Here is an 18,401-nt window from a genome sequence, read left to right on the forward strand (position 1 = left end):
AGATGATGGGTACCGCTAGCACTAGAGTAGAAACCAAGACGATGTATCATTCTCCTGCTGTTGATTATGAAGGTCCAAGTTCCCAGCCAGTCGCCATTTGTTTAGAGGGGAAGGGTCTCCTCTCCGGCGAAGTGGGTGGGTGGCAGTCTGACATCCCCGCCTGGACTCCGTACCTGAGTTGTCATGGAACGGAGGTACTGTTATGTTGCCAGGCGGTAAGGATGGTTGGATGCGCTATGGTATGTTGCAGGTAGGCAGGCCTTGTCGTACGATAATAATACTTGATGAAGCTATTCGCGAATAGTAAGATACTGGTAAAATCGATGTTATTGCAACTAGCTAGGTGGTGAGGACTCGTAGGTGAGGTTATCTATGCTACTAATAGCCGCAAGTGACAACTGCTCGCTATGGCAGGTTCGATCCGCCCCCTCTTCACCGCATTTGGCAGTACTCGAGAGCGTGCTCCAGGATAGAAACAACATTTTTTGGTGACCGAGATGGAACATCAGGTGATACTAGACACCTTACTCGCCCAATTAATATCCTGCTCTGTTCATACTTACCTGAAGTAACTTACCGACCTGTACTAAATTGTAGTCGAATTTCTGCAAACGGGCCATCCTGTGTATCCATCCGGTTACGTACTGTCAGGAAAAGCGGGGCAGTCACGGATGGCTGCTGGCACGTGATAGCCAATGTCGTAATCACCCAGGCGCCGGGCCCGGTGACCACGAAGCAGACCAGACTCAAGTCAAGCGTCTACAGCTGTCTTGTTTCCTCAAACAACATCTATCCCTCCCGAAGAACGGGTGACTGACCTCTCGATCGCGGCTCCTCACATATGGCTACAGCGCTAGCCGTCGTGAAAGAGCGGTAACTGTTGGACACCGCTTTCGTCCTCCTCCACCTCCGCTCGCCATCATGGAGCTCGTGCAGAAAGAGCATGACCGCCTCTCGAAGAAAATCAATGCCGCCCAGGGCCTGAAGTCGGTGGACTCTATTATTGACTTGCTCCAGTCGGCACGAAATACGATTGCTGCAGGTGGGTACGCACTGCGGTTGCAGGGCCGACCGGCATCCGCCGAACTACACTGACGACGAAGTCCATCCAGATCCAAGCCAAGCGGCCATCACGCTAGCCAAGCTGCAGAACCCCGTCAAGTCGTCGTTTGATTCCATCAATGATAGCCTGAAGGAAACACACAGCGGCCTAAACAAATACTCCAAATCGTTAGATAAGGTAGCATGGGCGGGGACCTTGCCGTGATGGCACACGACTAACGTCTCTGCAGCTATTCAAAGACCGTCCTTTACCGAACACCGAGCACGATGTCCTATCCTCCCAAGAACACCTTATCAACAGAGCTATCGCCATGCACCTCCTTCGGGAAGGGCAGTTCTCCGTTGCGGCTACGTTCCTCTCCGAGATGGCAGACAAGAAAGCGATAAAGAAACAGCAGGAGGCGGAAACCAGCGCCACAGATAACGCGGCTTCGCTCTTGGATATCGATGAAGTCCCTTCTGGAGAGGTACGGAAACAGTTCGCCACTATGTACTACATCCTCCATGAGCTGAAGGAGAACAACAATCTGCTGCCAGCAATCCAGTGGTCGAGGGACAATAAGGAGGCCTTGGAAGCGAGAGGCAGTAATCTCGAATTCGAACTGTGCAGGTTGCAGTTCGTCTGGCTTTTCCATGGTGGACATGACCAGCAAGGCCCGAGTGCGGGCGGGCGGCAGGCGGCTCTGGAATACGCCAGGCGCGAGTTCCATTCGTTTTTGCCCCGGTACCTGCGCGAGGTTCAGCAGCTATTGGGAGCGATGGCTTTCTGTCCCAACCTGCAGGACTCTCCATACAAGAACATCTTCAATAACCCGTCCGCATGGTCGGATGTGGCGCACGCTTTCACGCGCGAATTCTGCTCGCTCCTTGGCCTGTCCGCGGACTCGCCTTTATACGTCGCTGCTACCGCGGGAGCCATAGCCCTCCCCACATTACTGAAGCTGCAGACAATCATGAAGGCCAAACGGACAGAGTGGACAACCGAGAATGAACTCCCGGTAGGCCATCTTCAGCAGGAAGCCATCCTTATTCTAATCTAACCGATATGGAACAGGTCGAGATCCCACTCCCACCATCGTATCTTTTCCACTCCATCTTTGTCTGTCCGGTATCCAAGGAACAGTCCACGGACGACAACCCACCCATGATGATGCCCTGCGGGCACGTCATTGCAGAGGAATCACTCAAACGGTTGTGCAAGGGCAGCAGGTTCAAGTGCCCTTACTGCCCCAGCGAGAGCCACCCTCGGGAAGCTAGAAAGGTGTTCCTCTAGTCTGGCTACACCCCTATCCAGCAGTTATCGGTGGGCGTAGGTGCAGGCACATACATCTCCACATTTTGACATGGACGGGTAACATGAGAATTGGGGTACACAGTTTGTAAACGGTGTTGTGGGACGGGCGCATATGGGCTGGACAGGAAACGGTTTCGGATTTGCACAGGTTGTACATACTGACAACTATTACTCTCTCAATATAATATTATCCACCACTACCGGCTGCTGTCACTCAGACATGGTGCAGGTAGGTATATAGGGGAGTCGTGCAGACTTACAGGTGCTCCCTGCGAGCCACTCTGGCCAGGCAAGGATGCGTTCTGACGCCAAGCTGACATGAACCTTACCATTTGACAAGTCTTCAGCTGCAAACTCTGATCCCTGCATGCAGGTACCATCCAGGCGTGGCTGTATTAGTATTACCATCTGGTGTTCAACCACTCAGCACGACAATGATCCCGGCGTGGAAGCAGGCAGCCATGATTCGCAGGGGAATGCGGAAACTCGTCCGCGCGACGTGCTAAAGAAGCATTGCCAGGACCAGCCATCCACCCACCCCCGTCCCTACTGTACGGAGTAGTTGTCTCTAAACTGGGAAACACCCCGTCCCACCCACCCCCTCAAGGACAAGCCCGTCCCTGATCTTGGATGCATCAACTCCCTCCGACGATCGCGGGTGACGGCGGGCCGAATCGACTCCTTGATTGGCTCAGTACAGCACCGTCCCACCCCCCTTTCTCCTCCTTCGGGCCACGATTGGTTCAGAGCGGCTCCCGTGACCGCGCGATAATTTGGCGATGCAGCAACCACTTTACGCGTCCGATACCTGCTATTACGCGTTCGAGGCCCTCGCTCGCCATCGCAGACAAAGAGAACAAAAGACCCCGGTCGAGAGGATACATGGCACGGTGACTCGGCCAGGGGGGGGAGGATAAAGAACGCAGTCTGTACTCCGTACCACAACCACGTTTGCGCCCACAGCCCGAGATGAGTTCTGTGGTCCCCGGCGCACCGAGCACAAAGGAGTCCGTCCGTACAGGTATCCATCGAGGGGTGTTTTACAGCTACCGACCTGTCGACTCGACGGGGTACTCCGTACTCGTACTCTCTAGCTTTATAATCGCAAACAACCCCCCTGAACTCATCCCAGGCTTCGAATTTTCTCTCCTGGCTACTCTCTAGACCTTCAATTGACCCTCAAAATGCTCTCCCAGCAACACCACCACCACCACAAACCACAACCACAACCACAACCACATCAACAAACACAACAACTCGTATACCGAAGCCCCAAAATGCTCCCCTCACGCCGCTCCCACTCTTCCCAGCACCACCCGGAAAGCCTCTCCTCCAAATACCGAGCCGGAAAGTCCAGAGCCCGTCCCCGCGAGCAATCCCACTCCATCGGTTCACGCCGTCTACACAGACGAGACACCCCGCCTGATGGAAGGTCAGTCCGTCCGTCCTTTCCTGAGCACATACTCCGTATACGGGGTAACAATGCCCTCTCAATGCCCCCACTACTAACAGAAAGGCACAGCTCCCTCAACCCAGACGTGATAACCGTCACCGTCGGTCCCACGAAACGCCTCTTCGCCGCCCACAAGGACATCCTCTGCGTCTCGCCCTACTTCGCTGCCATCTGCGCTCGCTCCAACAACAACCCCTCCTCATCCTCCTCATCTGAATCCTCCCTCCTTACTACCACTCCCTCCCCCTGTCCCAGAAACATCAACCTGCCCGATGAACAGCCCGAAGTCTTCTCCTGCGTGCTCGAGTACCTCTACCGTGGCGACTACTATCCGCGTCTCCAGCACGATAAAACCCGCGATACGTGGCGATTGGAAACTACCGGGTCGGGGACGGAGGATAGCGCTGCAGCGACGATGTATAGTCCTGCTGCCGGCGCGGAGATCTTGAGGGATACGGCGGTTTAGTACGTGCCCCTTTTCTCCTCTCCCTTCCCTTCCCCTCCTTGCCACCTCCATTCCATTTCCCATATACATATCCTACCTACCTACCCTACCAATCATACCCACACTCTACTAGTACTATACAACCCCCCCCCCCCCCCAAACCTATATTAACAAAACCCAAAACCAGCTGCCTCGCCCAAAAATTCTCCCTGGAAACGCTCAAACGGCTCTCCCTAAAAAAGCAAGGCCTGCACTCCAACATACCCTGCAGCACGATCCTGACGAGCGCGCGGTACGCGTACGCGCGCACGCCGGACAACGAGTCCAAGTTGCGGGCGCACTACCTGGCGCTGATCATCCGGAGCCGGGAGACATTTAAGCGCAGCGGCACGATGCAGATGGAGATGGAGCAGGGGGGGAAGTTGTTTTTCGACCTGTTTGTGGCGATGTGTAATCATATGGTGAGTTTATTATTCTTTTTTTATTGTTGCTTTTGTTGCTTTTGTTGTTGTTATTGTTGTTGATGCTCTCTTGAGAATACTTGGTGCTGATTCTGGTTGAATACGTAGGATGATCTCACGGACGCGGCGGGGGGGCGCTGAGATTTGAGATTTGCGATTAAGATTAAGATTGAGGCTTATGATAGTAAGTAAGTAGAGGAGGAGAAGGAGGAGGGGAGGGGTCCTGCTGGTTTGGGGTCTCGGTCTCGGGGTGTATGTTACCCTTATATCACTGGGTATTATTGTATTATTGTACAGGAGTTTATTTGATCTGGCATTGGGGATTCTTTTATTTTATTTTTTTCAGATATGTATGTTATATGTTCTTGATGTTGGTTTTATTCCTTGACGCGGCATTGTACTATCACATCCACAGGTTGGTTGGTTGGTTTGTTGGTTGATTTTCAGACTGGGATGGATCTACGTGTTATTTTTAGGATGTATTCTCATTCTCTTATGCAAAATATAGGTAGGTAGTAGTCATGAATGATATTAAGCATGCTTTCAATTGGTTTGGTTTCGGGTAATAGGTAGGTAGGTGTCGGGAAAGGTGGTGCTGTTGACCTGGAAGGACTACTACCTATGTTATGTGGATGTAATCAGGACGCAATGGGAGTTCCGTGGGGTTCAGGTCTTGGTCGAGTATATTCAAGGACTCCGCTACTAGAATGGTTGAGGCATACTGACGAGACTGCTTCGTTCTCTGTGAATAGGGCCGGGAAGCGGTCTTGCGCAGGAACGTGTCTGCGTTAACGTCTAGCCAGGAGCAGGCTGGTGCGTTCTTTAAGTAAGTCATAGTCATGAATCATACGTTGATTATTGGTCTATCATAGCAGGCTATCTTGATGTCTAAAAGGGGGGATGTTGCACTCGACCCGTCTTCGGTGCAGGATAGTATGTCTCTGCATCGCTGTGAATGTATAAGAGCTGAGGGTAGCAGACAGCCGTCAAGGCTAGATCTGTTGTACGGGGGTCATCGGAAGGGACGTTGCCATGCTGGGAGCGCAAGCTGAGAGCTGCAGATCATGTACGGCAATGCAATGGCCAGTTCCTAGCACACAATACCTGCCGCATGAGTGCTGGTTTATCGAAAATAGACCACTGCGATAAACGGGCTTGTTCAGGACAGCTGTTTAGATCAGAGATTTAAGAGCTGGGTACCATGCTTAAACACCTGTTCCTGGAAAAGCGGTGCCACCCTTACTCAACACAACCATGCCGCGTTCACGTGCAATGTATCCTTTCATCAGCCCCTAAAAGCCGGTTAATGAATTGTTCTTCCCAGGCGACTTGGGTGTCTGGGCACTCACCTTGTAGATCAGATTCGCTAGTAGACACTCAACTTCGTCAATGTCCACCCGCGATCCCTCTTCCGCGTGTGTACCGACCCTTAACGCCGCTGCAAACTCGGCAACGGGAACCCGTGTGCGCCGAATCAGAGGCTGTCCTTCCTTGGGTTCGTCGAATCCACCGGCAATGAAGACCTTCCTGAAGAGGTTCCTCAGGGCTATATCACGTCCTCTCTCCAGCGGTAGGTATATGCGCCTCTTGACGAACTCCTCCTCGGCGGCTGTCATCGCAGTGTCGAACCCGCTAAGGTCTCCCTTTCTGATACAGTTGCACAATGGGCGGAACAGCTTTTCCAAGCGAGGAAACGAAGCAAGAAGCTCTTTGCTGGGTAGCGTGTGCGTCGTAACGAGGTGGCAGGGTACGAGGTAAGAGAGAATTAGCCTTGGAAACGGTTAGCGAATATCAGAGATAATGTAACCACTACTGACTCTTTGTTCTTGGTTGCAGCCTGGTGGCACATGTTCCACGCATAAGACAGATGCTCCTCTGCCTGCAATCACACTGATTAGTTCGGTTTATCCAGTAAGGCAGACATCGCATACCTCAGCATAGTTCTCATCCAAGAAATGTATAACGCCGATGTAGTATTTGAAGGTAACAATATGCGACTTTGGGAAAGCGTCCATACTCGGGAGGTCGGCAGATGAGGCATTGAGGGCGCGCAGCAGGTTCTTAGAAAGACCAACAGAGTTGAGCTTGAAGTATGACTTGAACAGCAGGTTAGTGGTGTCGTAGATTCCCCACTTCCGCGATTCCTCGATTGAGGCCCTAGACACGGTTCAGCATTGGCACGGCCCACTCTTCCAGGTCTAGCCTACCTGTCACTGAGGCACAATGTGAACATCCGGTTTATGACCCGTGTAGCCTCCTCCAGCTTGGCATTCCTGAAATCCGTGGAAGCGTCATCTTGGAAACGATCCCCAAAAGCGGCGGAGTCTTGGGAAGAAAGCTCGGCATCCGCCTTCATGGCAAAGGCCCGTAGATATCTCCCAACAACATATAGACACGGCACCGTCCAGGCTGGAAGCCCCCCCGTTGAATATCCCCGGATCAGCATGTTTGTTGTTTCCTTCCAGGCATCAAAGACCTTCACCCAGCTGGCGTGTGAGGGGGCGTCATCGAACCGGACAATCTCCCCCACGGCTTTCCAATATGGCGTGAAGATTTCAATCCACGCATTCGTTTCCTGTTTGGGTAGTCTTATGCCCGTGGCCTGGAAGAGGGAGTAGCGCAGGTCAGAGGCCACGCGCGTGGCATTGGAAAAGTAGAAGAACGCCTTCAAGCGATCGGGGTTCTCCGCGGGTGCGACGGGGGTGAGAGCTGCTGCGAGGCGGTGGCCAGAGCCGGTTCTCTGGCCTTCAGCAAAATCATTGAAGATGGAGGACATGGCTGATGAGTGGAAGTGGCTCGAGGTCAATTCGAGGGAGTGGTTGGCACCACGGGTGTAGACCAAGACCAACAATCGTCACTTCCAGTTTCCATGATGCCGCGGACGCGATCGGAGAGGCGGGGAAATCGCGGCGCCGTCAATGGAAGCCTTATCTAATCAGGCCCGCCACACCCTTGTGGCTGGTGGACCGAAACGGGGATAGCGGGTGGCCAAGCCGCCCGGTCGCTTAGCCCTAAGGAGGGCTAAACCTAGCTCACAATCAACTGTTCCAAAATTCCTCCTTTCCGCGACGAGTCCAACCGGCACACCTCTCGTCGACTAACCATCTACAGCGTCAACAAAAGTAAGCCCTACCCTGTTGTCCTCGTTCTCATCATCACGAATTTGTTACTGACTAGATTTACCAGATGGGTGAGTGATTTTTTCCCCCAATTCTCATGTTGTCTCCCTTGGCGGATCGGCTATTGCGATGGTTTCCTGCGAGCGTTGAACGACACTTTTGCGACACAATTCTATTTCGACAATATCGAATACACTTGGAACTGGATGATGGAAAAAAGAGCGGCGGAGAAGGAGCAATCTGGTCGACAGGGGAAAAGATTATCGAACACGATGAAAAATTGAATCTTGGTCACATTGAAAATCTCGAATCTACCAACAACTTGCACGACAACCACAACACAACGTATCGCACGGAATCTACGCACCGATTGCAGCCACTGGAGACAGTTCACAGGTGGAAGGACATGGCTGACTGGGATCCTTAGGGCGTCTCACCGAGTACCAGGTCATTGGGCGTCACCTGCCCACCGAGGCTAACCCCACGCCCAAGCTGTACCGCATGCGCATCTTTGCGCCCAACACCGTTGTCGCTAAGTCGCGGTTCTGGTACTTCCTGACCCAGCTCCGTAAGGTCAAGAAGGCCAACGGTGAGATCGTCAGCCTCAATGTGGTATGTCTACTATGGTTGTGAAGAAAAAAATGCGACAGCGCGGCAGTGTCGGCTGACACATTTCCCTGCATTAGATCAACGAGAAGCGCCCTACCAAGGTCAAGACCTTCGGTATCTGGCTCCGCTACGACTCCCGCTCCGGCACTCACAACATGTACAAGGAGTTCCGTGAGATGAGCCGCACCGAGGCCGTTGAGGCTCTCTACCAGGACATGGCTGCCCGTCACCGTGCCCGCTTCGGTTCCATCCACGTACGTTGAAGATCCGATCGTCTTCCCCGGACAACCGTTCACTAACAGCCCCCCAGATCCTTAAGGTTGTTGAGATCGAGAAGGCCGACACCATCCGCCGCCCTTACATCAAGCAGCTCCTCTCCAAGAACCTCAAGTTCCCCCTGCCCCACCGTGCTTCCAAGCTCCCCGGCAAGCAGATCTTCGCCTACTCTCGCCCCTCTACTTTCGCTTAAACGTGATGTTTTGGGTTTGGGTTTGGGTGAAAGGAGTGTGTGGATGAATGACTATGTTATGGCCATAGCATGCACGAAGGACACGGATCACGCGGAGAACAAGGCGTGTATCCACAACCCAGAAAATGGGACGGATGGTTTTCATGTCTCTTTAGTCCTCTGCAGCGACCCTTTCAAGTTATATCAAAAAATACCGGGGTATTGTTTTCAGTTTTCATATATGCTTGGGCATGTAGACGACCTGTAGAAGCCTTTTTGCCATATACCGGTAGGTACTTCGTACCTAGATCGTCAGTCCGCATTTTTGTCTGGCCACAGCTTAGACCCGATCGACCTTGGATAAAATTCCCCTACCACGCACCCTGAGTACTGAATGATGCCTCGCCGCCTCCCATCTCCTCGCAAATGGTTGGTCTCCGCGGCACGGGCCCAATACTACAGGTCCCCAATCCAGAGTCGCGGGAACTACTGTACCAGCTAGGGTCTCCATATACCGTTCCATCTTTCTATCTGTATGTTCGATGGTACCCTAAACGGTGGGTCAATTGGATGAACGTGTGGGACAAGGCCTGCGTACGGTTACCCTTTCACTGTCACTGATCTAGTATGGCGCTCGGAGTACGATGCGGATGGCTCGGCTTTATGCACGGTGGGGACTAGGCTACTGGTATATCCGTCGGATGACCAGGATGGCAGTATGTAGTACATTTCAGGATTGACATCATGGTCTTTTTGTCTCAAGTGCTTTAGTGCTTGGGAACTAGAGAGATGACGCATCTCTCGCAGTAGCATTCATGATAAGAAGATCCCCGTGCTTGAATGGGATGGTGACGCTGTTGCGGACAGTATCCTTGTTCTACCCAATGCTACCTACTACTTACACACGCAGTATGTACCATGCGTTTAGTACACGGATTGACGCCCACAGCCTGAGGCCCCGAGACTTAGCCTGTTGCCTGCTTGCTATGTTTATAACAGGTTAGTTGGTCAGGAATAAGGACTTTAACTTTAGCATTTCGTGCGATGGACATTCACGATACGGAGTGGTTCTGCTATCATATGACTGAGGTTTAGTCGTACAGATCAGTCCGCTGGTTGCAATGTGGTGAGACGAGGGACGCATTCTAGAAGAAAGTCTTGAGCGATTCCTCATCCCGGCCGACGGATGGTGTCAGCCCTCTTAGTAATCCGCCCGGATTTACACCAGGAACGGCGGGCGGCCATTGCGTCATGTGCGAGAACGGCGCTTCGGAGCCCGAGGCGGAGGAGGAGCTTTATTATCTTTGCCGATGCTCGTCTCACCCGCCCGGTCTTCCCTCCACCTACCTCATATCCCTTCTCCCATCAATTGAACACACATTGGTGTCGGTCGTTCTCCCACAATGTTCGCACGTCAAGCCCTCCGCTGCGCTCAGCCCCTCAAGCAGGTAAGCAAGCCGCCCCAAGGGGTGTTGGTGTTTGTTTTGTGGTTACCGATCGAAATTTGTGCTAAACGTTGCTCCAGGGTCTCCGCAAGTACTCTACGGAAGCCCCCAAGGCCAAGGCCTCTTTGGCTCCCATCTACATCGGTGTCGGTCTCGCTGGTCTCGGTGCCGGACTGTACCGCTACAACTCTTCCTCTGCCACCGCCGAGGCCCCCGTTGTCGACCGTCCCAAGACCTTCAAGGGTGGTGACCAAGGATGGTTTGACCTGAAGCTGTCGGAGATTGAGGTTCTGAACCACAACACCAAGCGCCTGCGCTTCGAGTTCGAGGACAAGGAGGCTGTCTCCGGTCTTCAGGTTGCCTGTAAGTCATTCCGCTGTGAGGCCGCGCGGACCCATTTGCTCATCAACCTGCAGCTGCTCTCCTGACCAAGTTCAAGCCCGCCGGCGAGAAGGTCGTCATCCGTCCTTACACCCCTACCAGCGATGAGGGTAACTTCAGACGCCTCTCCCAAGACCAATTGGACGCCCGCTAACCCCTCCAGAAACTCCCGGTTACATCGACCTCGTCGTCAAGGTCTACCCCAACGGCCCCATGTCGGAGCACCTGCACAACATGAACGTCGGCCAGCGCCTCGACTTCAAGGGCCCCATCCCCAAGTACCCCTGGGAGGCCAACAAGCACAACCACATCTGCCTGATCGCCGGTGGCACTGGTATCACCCCCATGTACCAGCTTGCCCGCCAGATCTTCAAGAACCCCGAGGACAAGACCAAGGTCACCGTTGTCTTCGGCAACGTCACCGAGGAGGACATCCTCCTGAAGAAGGAGCTTGAGGAGCTCGAGAACACCTACCCCCAGCGCTTCCGGGCCTTCTACGTCCTCGACAAGCCCCCCAAGGAGTGGACCGGCGGCAAGGGCTTCATCTCCAAGGAGCTCCTGAAGACGGTCCTGCCCGAGCCCAAGGAGGAGAACATCAAGGTGTTCGTCTGCGGTCCCCCCGGCATGTACAAGGCCATCAGTGGAACCAAGAACAGCCCCTCGGACCAGGGCGAGCTGTCCGGTGTGCTGAAGGAGCTGGGCTACACCAAGGAGCAGGTTTTCAAGTTCTAGATGGGGTGTATATGAAGACCTCGTTGTATTTTTGAATTGGATCCTGTCATGTTTAGACCATTTGAGCGACTAGAGCTCTACCGGGCAATATCTATACCCATCCATTATCAAAACACTCTCACAGCCAACCCAGTGTAGACGAGCGCCAACCCGACTTTGAAGTCGGTGGCGGAGATATATCTAGTCGTACAGTGACAACCTAGTTTCTTTGCGGTGTCCGAACTAAGATCAAGCCTTTGGATGTTCCGTCTGCTTAATATCCAGACCGTGCTCGTCTGCCGGCATTGGGTCGTCAGACGGTAAAATAGAATGGTAAAATAGAATGTACAATCATGGATGAAGGAGGGCACGGCTACAGTGAACCTCCCGGTGCTTCTGAGTGGAACGCCATCGCTCGCTGACCACCCTCTCTCCTATATAGGTATAGTATCCTCTACCCTCACCATACACCATACACCAAACAAAAAAAGCTCGTCTCCCACCCATCCTCACTCGAATAGAATAGATATCAGATTCGATCAAGTCATCCGATTTAGTACTACTATACTCTTCCATGAATCCATCCAGCCCCTCACCTCAATCTAAACGTTAACATGGCGCATTCCCCACCACCACCAAATATATATAAGTATCCACTGTTAAAAACATAAAACGCAAAACCAATACACACGGCAAAGTTTCAAAATTACATGAAACTGGATACATTTCGCAATCAATCAGCGATCAGCAATCAGAGATCTAGAGAATACGAGCGCGGTGTGACAAAATGATGGATCACATTGGGGTGTGGGCTGGGGAGGGAGGAGGAGGGAGGGCTTTCGGGGGGGGAGGGAAGGGAAGGTGAATGGGATGGGATGGATCAGCTACGGTAGGTACAATATACTAGGTAGGCTACAGCCTGCAGGGTTGGGTGGTGAAGGGTTGGAACTTGGGTGTTGGGTTCGTGGCGGGGTACCAAGTGACAGGAGCCAGGAGCAGCAGTGCAGAGGCACTGACTGACTGACGCTCCCCGAGCCAGCGCCCGCGCGCCCGCGAGCTGGGCGACGTGGAAGCGCCGGGGCTGGTGGGCTGGTGGGCTGGTGGGCTGGCGGGTGGGCGGTTATTTGGGGGGTTTTCTTTTCTTTTTTCTTTTTCTATTTTACTTTGAATAGAAATAGAGAATACAGGTAGTTAAGTATGGTAGGATGAGAGTTGGAGGGATTGGATACAGAGTATACACGGCAGAAATTGACAGGTGGTGCACATGAGCTTGAGGACCCGGGGCAGCCTGAAGTTAAGTGAAAGTTGGCGTTTGCGAGAGCATAGGCTGGCAGCCTGGCAGGGGCAGGGAATGTGGGCGTGGGAGGAGTACTGAGTCCAGTAGTCAGTTTCAGCCAGTTTCAGGGCCGCCGCCGTGGAGGGGTCACACTTCACCGGGTCGTCAATCTGGGGGGGAACCTTCGTACTATTAGGTACAAGAGGTACCCTGTAGGTACACCCTCGGAGGTAGCACTAGGCAACCTCCCGTAGGGGCCTCGCGCACCCCGACCGGGCGTGGGAGACCAAAGGGAAGGCCGGGTCTCCCCCCCCCTCCCCCCCCGGCTACTAGGGAACATTCACTGACTCCCACCCCCCCCTAGAGCTGCCGGGGCGATCAGGGCGGGTGTCCAGTAGAGGGACGGCCCAAAACAGCGAGGACGGGCAGTGACGAGCGGGCACTATTTAGGAGGCCTCGTCCCGCTAAGTCGACCCCGCTAGCGAGCGACCTGCGAAAATTCTTTCTTTTCCCACCCCCCGTCGTCGCCCTTCCTTCTCCTCCCTCTTTCTTCCCTACCAACCACCACCCTTACCACCCTATCGATCCTCGCCGGTGTTTGCCACCGTCCTACACCCGCCATCATGTCTCCCTCCAAGGCTGCCGCTGATGGCACCATCACCATCGATGTCGCAGACTTTACCAGAACCCGCGACGGTGTAAGTTTCCTTTGACTCTTTCCCCTCGTTGTTTTTCGCCTCCCGTGACCATCCCTAAGCTTGGGTGGTCGGGCCTTGCGCGCTGCACCACCACCACACACCACCACCACCACCACGCAACGCGTCCGTAAACAAAGACGCCCCGACGGGCTCTTGCGCGACGTCGGGTCTCCGCGTCCCCCATCCCCAGAACCATCACTACTGGACTGCCACCTGCCTTTCTCCCCCCTCACCTCCCTTTCCGCTCCGTGCCAGGTTCTGTCTGATCTACGCGTTCGGCGCCTCCCCTCCCGCCCGTCATCCCTCCCCCAAGCCCTTCCTCATCACCGACCCCGAACCCCATGATGCCCGTCATCCCCGCTACCCGAGCCATGAATGCCAAACTAACTCAACCCTCAGGTTCTCTCCACTCTACTGAAGCTGAATGCCGCTATTTCTGATGTCATCAAGGCCTATGTCAACCATTCCGATGTTGCGCTGGGTCACGGCCCTAACAGCCTGGGTATTGCCGGCCTCGACAGCATCACTGACAGCCTTCATGAGTATGGTCTTATCCCTGCGCGCGCCTCCAGCCCCGGCGCCAAGTCCGAGGCGGGCGAGAAGAAGAAGCGCAAGCGTCGTGCTCCGGACCCGAACGCCCCCAAGCGCGCTTTGACCCCCTTCTTCCTCTACATGCAGACCAGCCGCCCTCTTATCGCTCAGGAGCTGGGCGACGGTGCCAAGCCCAAGGAGGTCTCGGACGAGGGTACTCGTCGCTGGGCTGAGATGCCTGAAGCTAAGAAGGAGGTGCGTGGGATTCTTTGCTCATAATAGAAAAAAAAACATGGGCTAACAGCACAGCAGATCTGGAAGAAGATGTATGCCGACAACCTTGCTGTCTACAAGGAGAAGGTGAAGGCCTACAAGGCCGGTGTCACCTACTCGGACGATGCCAAGGCTGCCAGCCAGCTCCACCAGGGTATCGAGGGCGTCGAGACTGGCTCTGAATCCGAGTCCGAAGACGAGTCTTCCGCGTCGGAGGAGGAGGAAGAGGAGGAGGAGACCCCCGAGCCTGAGCCGGTCCGGGAGCCTACTCCCCCGCGCAGCACCAAAAGCCGCCGCCGCAGCGAGGGCAAGCCCGCCTCCGCTAAGGAGGCCGCGGCCCCCGCTGCCGCCGAGAAGGAGTCCCCCGAGAAGAAGAAGCGCGGCGCTGCTGCTCGCAAGGATGAGGCCGCCCCCGCCTCTACCAAGAAGGCTGCAACTGAAAGCAAGCGTGCCCCCAAGAAGAAGCGCAAGAGCGAGGCCGCTGCCGAGTAAAGTGGCCATGTGATGTAAATTGATCTATGCTCTTGGTATGACAGCATGTCGTGGATTGCTTTGTGGGATGTATCTGTATCTTTTCGGGGCTTGCAGTATGTATTTCTTGGTCTGTTGGCGCTTGGACTGTCTGCTTTGCTGGGGAGTTCAGTTGATGTTGGTAGCTGTCTATGAATTGAAAAGCTTGGCGATCCTATACCGGTCTTATACTTCTAAGCGAACGCGGACACTAGCCGTAGGCACGTTTCAAGCTCAACTGCAGGCCAGCAGGCCCGTGGATCGGGGAGTCGGCGACTGCCGATGGGGACCGCCAGTCTGACTGGGAGTCGTTAGTCACCGCAGCCCCGGGGCCTGCCATAGGCCAATGCGGCCTTATCAGCGCTGCCGAGCGCTTTCTCGACCCCCACATCCCCTCCATAATCCACTGCCCACTCTTGCATCTCCATCCACTCTCTCTCTCGTCCAGTTCCACCTCCGACCCGGCGCGTTTTTCATCTCCTCGCGTTTAAATCCCTTCCCCGGGCCCCCGTTCCTGGTGCCCTCCCCCAAACACGCCCGGGTCGCGATCTGACAGCTGCCCCCCCCGCGACTGCCAGGCTAAGGGAGACCAGACTGCCGGCCAAGGATGCATCTCATTCCGAAGGAGGTGTGTTCCCTGCCGCCCGGCATCTTCCGTGAGAAGTTCCAGCTAAACTGACCCATTTCCCTCCAGCTTGACAAGCTCGTCATCTCCCAAGTGGGCTTTCTGGCCCAGCGCCGTCTCGCTCGTGGTGTGCGACTCAACCATGCCGAAGCTGCGGTACGTTGCATGATATGGGACCGGCTATACGCCGTTGTTGGAAGATGTGTCTGATGATTTGGTTAGGCGTTGATCTCGTCCAATCTGCAGGAGGTAAATATAAATAAATACCCCCCTCCCCCCCCCACGAACCGTCCTGGGTGTCTCGCCTTGTTGGCTCGTACTGACTGGCCCGCTTGACTAGCTAATCCGCGATGGCGAATACTCCGTGGCCGATCTCATGTCCATCGGCAAGACCATGCTGGGTCGTCGACATGTTTTACCCTCCGTCGTATCCACCTTGGTTGAACTGCAGGTCGAAGGAACGTTCCGCACCGGCACCTATCTCGTGACAGTACACCACCCTATCAGCAGTGACGACGGCGACCTGGAAAAGGCGCTGTACGGCAGTTTCCTCCCCATCCCCCCCGCCGATGCGTTCCCCGATCCAGATCCCGCCGACTACCTACCGGAGAAGATGCCCGGAGCGGTGCTGCCAGTCAAGAACCAGCGCATTACCCTGAATGAGGGCAAGAGGCGGATCAAGCTCAAGGTCATGAGCAAGGGTGATCGGCCCATTCAGGTCGGGTCGCACTACCACTTTATCGAAACGAATCCACAGCTGCACTTTGACCGCCTCCGTTCTTATGGTTACCGACTTGATATTCCTGCCGGCACCTCGGTGCGATTTGAGCCCGGAGACACGAAGACGGTGACCCTCGTGGAGATCTCGGGTAACAGGATCATCCGTGGAGGTAACTGCGTTGCTTCGGGGAAGGTGGATCTTGGCCGTGCGGAGGAGATCATGCTCCGTCTGCAGGCTGGGAGCTTTGCCCATGTTCCGGAGCCCACGGCGGACAGTGCGCTGGTGACGCCCTTCTCGATGGAGCGCGAAGTCTATGCTCGCATGTTCGGTCCCACGACTGGTGATCTCGTCCGATTGGGATTGACCAACCTCTGGGTTCGTGTGGAGAAGGATTACACGGTGTACGGTGATGAGTGCACCTTTGGCGGAGGCAAGACGATTCGTGATGGAATGGGCCAGTCCTCTGACAAGTCCACGAAGGAATGTCTGGACACGGTGGTTACGAACGCACTGATCATCGACTGGACGGGCATCTTCAAGGCCGATATCGGTATTAAAGACGGACTCATCGCGGGAATTGGGAAGGCTGGAAACCCTGACATCATGGACTGTGTCACTCCGGGCATGATTGTTGGTTCGTCCACCGATGTCATTGCGGGAGAGAACAAGATCGTCACGGCCGGAGGCTTCGACACGCACATCCACTTCATTTGTCCCCAGCAGGTGGACGAGGCGCTGGCCTCGGGTATCACGACCTTCCTGGGAGGTGGAACCGGACCGTCGACCGGCTCTAATGCTACGACATGCACGCCCGGTCCCACGCATATGCGTCAGATGATCCAAGCCGTGGACCGTCTGCCCATCAACGTCGGTATTACCGGCAAAGGCAACGACTGCGGCGGAGTTAGCATCGAGGAGCAGATCTACGCCGGCGCCGCCGGGCTGAAACTCCACGAAGACTGGGGCTCGACGCCGGCCGCCATCGACACCTGCCTGGACATGTGCGACAAGTACGACGTTCAATGCATGATCCACACCGACACGCTAAACGAATCCGGCTTCGTCGAACAGACCATCGAAGCCTTCAAGAAACGCACCATCCACACCTACCACACGGAAGGAGCCGGTGGCGGCCACGCCCCCGATATCATCTCCGTTGTGGAACACCCCTACGTGCTCCCCAGCAGCACCAATCCCACCCGTCCCTTCACCCTGAACACCCTGGACGAGCACCTCGACATGCTGATGGTCTGCCACCACCTGTCCAAGAACATCGCCGAGGACGTCGCCTTCGCCGAGAGCCGTATCCGCGCCGAGACCATCGCCGCCGAAGACGTCCTCCACGACCTCGGCGCCATCAGCATGATGTCGTCCGACTCCCAGGCCATGGGCCGCTGCGGCGAAGTCATCCTGCGCACGTGGAACACCGCGCACAAGAATAAGGCCCAGCGCGGTCCGCTCCCTCAGGACGAAGGCACTGGCGCCGACAACTTCCGGGTTAAGCGGTATATCAGCAAATACACCATCAACCCGGCCATCGCACAGGGCATGTCCCATCTGATCGGTAGTATTGAGGTCGGCAAGATCGCGGATCTGGTTCTCTGGTCACCGAGCGCGTTCGGCACGAAGCCATCGCAAGTCGTTAAGAGTGGGATGATTGCTGTTTCTGAAATGGTGCCTCCCTCTCCTCTTCCCCCACCCCCGCCTAGACCACCGGAATCCCACTAACAAGATACCAATTAGGGCGACCCCAACGCTTCCATCCCCACCGTCGAACCCATCATCATGCGTCCTCAATTCGGCGTAAGTACCTTCCCTTCCTTCCTTCCTTCCTCCTCCCTCCTTTACCCTACCCTATCCCCTCTCTACCTCCAAAGCCCCTACCCTACCCTCTCTTCAAATCCATATCATAAAATAACCACTAATAAAAATAAAATAAACAAGGCCCTCGTCCCCTCCACATCCATAACCTTCGTCTCACAAGCCTCCCTCACCGCGGGCACCATCCAAACCTACAACCTGCAGAAACGCGTCGAGGCCGTCAAAAACTGTCGCAACATCGGCAAGGCAGACATGAAATTCAATGATAGCATGCCCAAGATGAAGGTCGATCCGGAGAGTTATCGTGTCGAGGCCGATGGGGTGGCGTGTTTGGCCGAGCCCGCGGGGGAGTTGCCGCTTACGCAGGATTATTTTGTTTATTAGTGTGGTAATAGGGTAGGGGTTTGGAGGGGAGGGGGCTGATGAGGGTGAGGCTGTACTGTACATAGGACTTATTCTTTTTACTACTCGGATGAGCGAGTCATTTCATGTCATGCCATATCATGTCATGTTGCATT

The 18,401-nt window shown here is 54.8% G+C and overlaps 7 protein-coding genes across 7 annotated transcripts; 6 read left to right on the forward strand and 1 right to left on the reverse strand.

Annotated features, from left to right (window-relative positions):
* The first annotated feature begins 752 nt into the window (after positions 1–752).
* Positions 753–2,555, forward strand: BO70DRAFT_428939 (ubiquitin-protein ligase RMD5). Its single transcript, XM_025548026.1, has 4 exons — positions 753–1,042; positions 1,113–1,240; positions 1,293–2,060; positions 2,117–2,555. The coding sequence occupies exons 1-4, from the start codon at positions 922–924 to the stop codon at positions 2,333–2,335; spliced, it is 1,236 nt and encodes a 411-aa protein (XP_025399581.1). The 5' UTR covers positions 753–921; the 3' UTR covers positions 2,336–2,555.
* Positions 2,556–3,271: 716 nt separating this feature from the next.
* BO70DRAFT_361787 (BTB/POZ domain-containing protein) lies at positions 3,272–4,916 on the forward strand. The gene is made up of 4 exons (XM_025543125.1): positions 3,272–3,788; positions 3,879–4,274; positions 4,442–4,715; positions 4,824–4,916. Exons 1-4 carry the CDS (start codon positions 3,541–3,543, stop codon positions 4,854–4,856), a joined length of 951 nt encoding a protein of 316 aa, XP_025399582.1. The 5' UTR covers positions 3,272–3,540; the 3' UTR covers positions 4,857–4,916.
* Positions 4,917–5,556: 640 nt separating this feature from the next.
* On the reverse strand, positions 5,557–7,554 carry csn12. Its single transcript, XM_025540275.1, has 5 exons — positions 6,923–7,554; positions 6,647–6,872; positions 6,533–6,594; positions 6,065–6,485; positions 5,557–6,007 (listed from the first exon to the last, which is right to left on the reverse strand). Exons 1-5 carry the CDS (start codon positions 7,489–7,491, stop codon positions 5,921–5,923), a joined length of 1,365 nt encoding a protein of 454 aa, XP_025399583.1. The 5' UTR covers positions 7,492–7,554; the 3' UTR covers positions 5,557–5,920.
* A 258-nt stretch (positions 7,555–7,812) lies between these two features.
* On the forward strand, positions 7,813–9,235 carry BO70DRAFT_379433 (60S ribosomal protein eL20). The gene is made up of 5 exons (XM_025545348.1): positions 7,813–7,837; positions 7,902–7,905; positions 8,262–8,446; positions 8,521–8,697; positions 8,754–9,235. The coding sequence occupies exons 2-5, from the start codon at positions 7,902–7,904 to the stop codon at positions 8,910–8,912; spliced, it is 525 nt and encodes a 174-aa protein (XP_025399584.1). The 5' UTR covers positions 7,813–7,837; the 3' UTR covers positions 8,913–9,235.
* A 992-nt stretch (positions 9,236–10,227) lies between these two features.
* Positions 10,228–11,578, forward strand: BO70DRAFT_361791 (cytochrome b5 reductase family protein). Its single transcript, XM_025543126.1, has 4 exons — positions 10,228–10,339; positions 10,417–10,699; positions 10,753–10,827; positions 10,881–11,578. The coding sequence occupies exons 1-4, from the start codon at positions 10,295–10,297 to the stop codon at positions 11,447–11,449; spliced, it is 972 nt and encodes a 323-aa protein (XP_025399585.1). The 5' UTR covers positions 10,228–10,294; the 3' UTR covers positions 11,450–11,578.
* A 1,608-nt stretch (positions 11,579–13,186) lies between these two features.
* BO70DRAFT_361792 (HMG-box) lies at positions 13,187–14,887 on the forward strand. The gene is made up of 3 exons (XM_025543127.1): positions 13,187–13,402; positions 13,802–14,188; positions 14,246–14,887. Exons 1-3 carry the CDS (start codon positions 13,328–13,330, stop codon positions 14,696–14,698), a joined length of 915 nt encoding a protein of 304 aa, XP_025399586.1. The 5' UTR covers positions 13,187–13,327; the 3' UTR covers positions 14,699–14,887.
* Positions 14,888–15,163: 276 nt separating this feature from the next.
* BO70DRAFT_361794 (urease Ure) lies at positions 15,164–18,364 on the forward strand. Its single transcript, XM_025543128.1, has 6 exons — positions 15,164–15,344; positions 15,411–15,497; positions 15,564–15,590; positions 15,682–17,736; positions 17,806–17,865; positions 18,007–18,364. Exons 1-6 carry the CDS (start codon positions 15,324–15,326, stop codon positions 18,265–18,267), a joined length of 2,511 nt encoding a protein of 836 aa, XP_025399587.1. The 5' UTR covers positions 15,164–15,323; the 3' UTR covers positions 18,268–18,364.
* Positions 18,365–18,401: the final 37 nt, after the last annotated feature.

The sequence above is a fragment of the Aspergillus heteromorphus genome (genome assembly GCF_003184545.1).
Source record: "Aspergillus heteromorphus CBS 117.55 chromosome Unknown BO70scaffold_11, whole genome shotgun sequence".
NCBI lineage: Eukaryota > Fungi > Ascomycota > Eurotiomycetes > Eurotiales > Aspergillaceae > Aspergillus > Aspergillus heteromorphus.

What these genes read in the sequence shown, in the direction of transcription:
- BO70DRAFT_428939 (XM_025548026.1), top strand. Translation starts at nt 922, where the DNA reads ATGGAGCTCGTGCAGAAAGAGCATGACCGCCTCTCGAAGAAAATCAAT. An exon ending in ACGAAATACGATTGCTGCAG is followed by an intron (nt 1,043 to 1,112) that starts GTGGGTACGCAC and finishes AAGTCCATCCAG; the next exon opens with ATCCAAGCCAAGCGGCCATC. An exon ending in CAACCGAGAATGAACTCCCG is followed by an intron (nt 2,061 to 2,116) that starts GTAGGCCATCTT and finishes GATATGGAACAG; the next exon opens with GTCGAGATCCCACTCCCACC.
- BO70DRAFT_361787 (XM_025543125.1), top strand. Translation starts at nt 3,541, where the DNA reads ATGCTCTCCCAGCAACACCACCACCACCACAAACCACAACCACAACCA. An exon ending in GACACCCCGCCTGATGGAAG is followed by an intron (nt 3,789 to 3,878) that starts GTCAGTCCGTCC and finishes AGAAAGGCACAG; the next exon opens with CTCCCTCAACCCAGACGTGA. An exon ending in TTGAGGGATACGGCGGTTTA is followed by an intron (nt 4,275 to 4,441) that starts GTACGTGCCCCT and finishes ACCCAAAACCAG; the next exon opens with CTGCCTCGCCCAAAAATTCT.
- csn12 (XM_025540275.1), bottom strand. Translation starts at nt 7,491, where the DNA reads ATGTCCTCCATCTTCAATGATTTTGCTGAAGGCCAGAGAACCGGCTCT. An exon ending in ACATTGTGCCTCAGTGACAG is followed by an intron (nt 6,873 to 6,922) that starts GTAGGCTAGACC and finishes AACCGTGTCTAG; the next exon opens with GGCCTCAATCGAGGAATCGC. An exon ending in TGGATGAGAACTATGCTGAG is followed by an intron (nt 6,595 to 6,646) that starts GTATGCGATGTC and finishes GTGTGATTGCAG; the next exon opens with GCAGAGGAGCATCTGTCTTA.
- BO70DRAFT_379433 (XM_025545348.1), top strand. An exon ending in AGATCGTCAGCCTCAATGTG is followed by an intron (nt 8,447 to 8,520) that starts GTATGTCTACTA and finishes TCCCTGCATTAG; the next exon opens with ATCAACGAGAAGCGCCCTAC. An exon ending in CCCGCTTCGGTTCCATCCAC is followed by an intron (nt 8,698 to 8,753) that starts GTACGTTGAAGA and finishes ACAGCCCCCCAG; the next exon opens with ATCCTTAAGGTTGTTGAGAT.
- BO70DRAFT_361791 (XM_025543126.1), top strand. Translation starts at nt 10,295, where the DNA reads ATGTTCGCACGTCAAGCCCTCCGCTGCGCTCAGCCCCTCAAGCAG. An exon ending in CTCCGGTCTTCAGGTTGCCT is followed by an intron (nt 10,700 to 10,752) that starts GTAAGTCATTCC and finishes ATCAACCTGCAG; the next exon opens with CTGCTCTCCTGACCAAGTTC. An exon ending in CACCCCTACCAGCGATGAGG is followed by an intron (nt 10,828 to 10,880) that starts GTAACTTCAGAC and finishes TAACCCCTCCAG; the next exon opens with AAACTCCCGGTTACATCGAC.
- BO70DRAFT_361792 (XM_025543127.1), top strand. Translation starts at nt 13,328, where the DNA reads ATGTCTCCCTCCAAGGCTGCCGCTGATGGCACCATCACCATCGATGTC. An exon ending in TTACCAGAACCCGCGACGGT is followed by an intron (nt 13,403 to 13,801) that starts GTAAGTTTCCTT and finishes CTCAACCCTCAG; the next exon opens with GTTCTCTCCACTCTACTGAA. An exon ending in TGCCTGAAGCTAAGAAGGAG is followed by an intron (nt 14,189 to 14,245) that starts GTGCGTGGGATT and finishes ACAGCACAGCAG; the next exon opens with ATCTGGAAGAAGATGTATGC.
- BO70DRAFT_361794 (XM_025543128.1), top strand. Translation starts at nt 15,324, where the DNA reads ATGCATCTCATTCCGAAGGAG. An exon ending in TGATTGCTGTTTCTGAAATG is followed by an intron (nt 17,737 to 17,805) that starts GTGCCTCCCTCT and finishes GATACCAATTAG; the next exon opens with GGCGACCCCAACGCTTCCAT. An exon ending in TCATGCGTCCTCAATTCGGC is followed by an intron (nt 17,866 to 18,006) that starts GTAAGTACCTTC and finishes AAAATAAACAAG; the next exon opens with GCCCTCGTCCCCTCCACATC.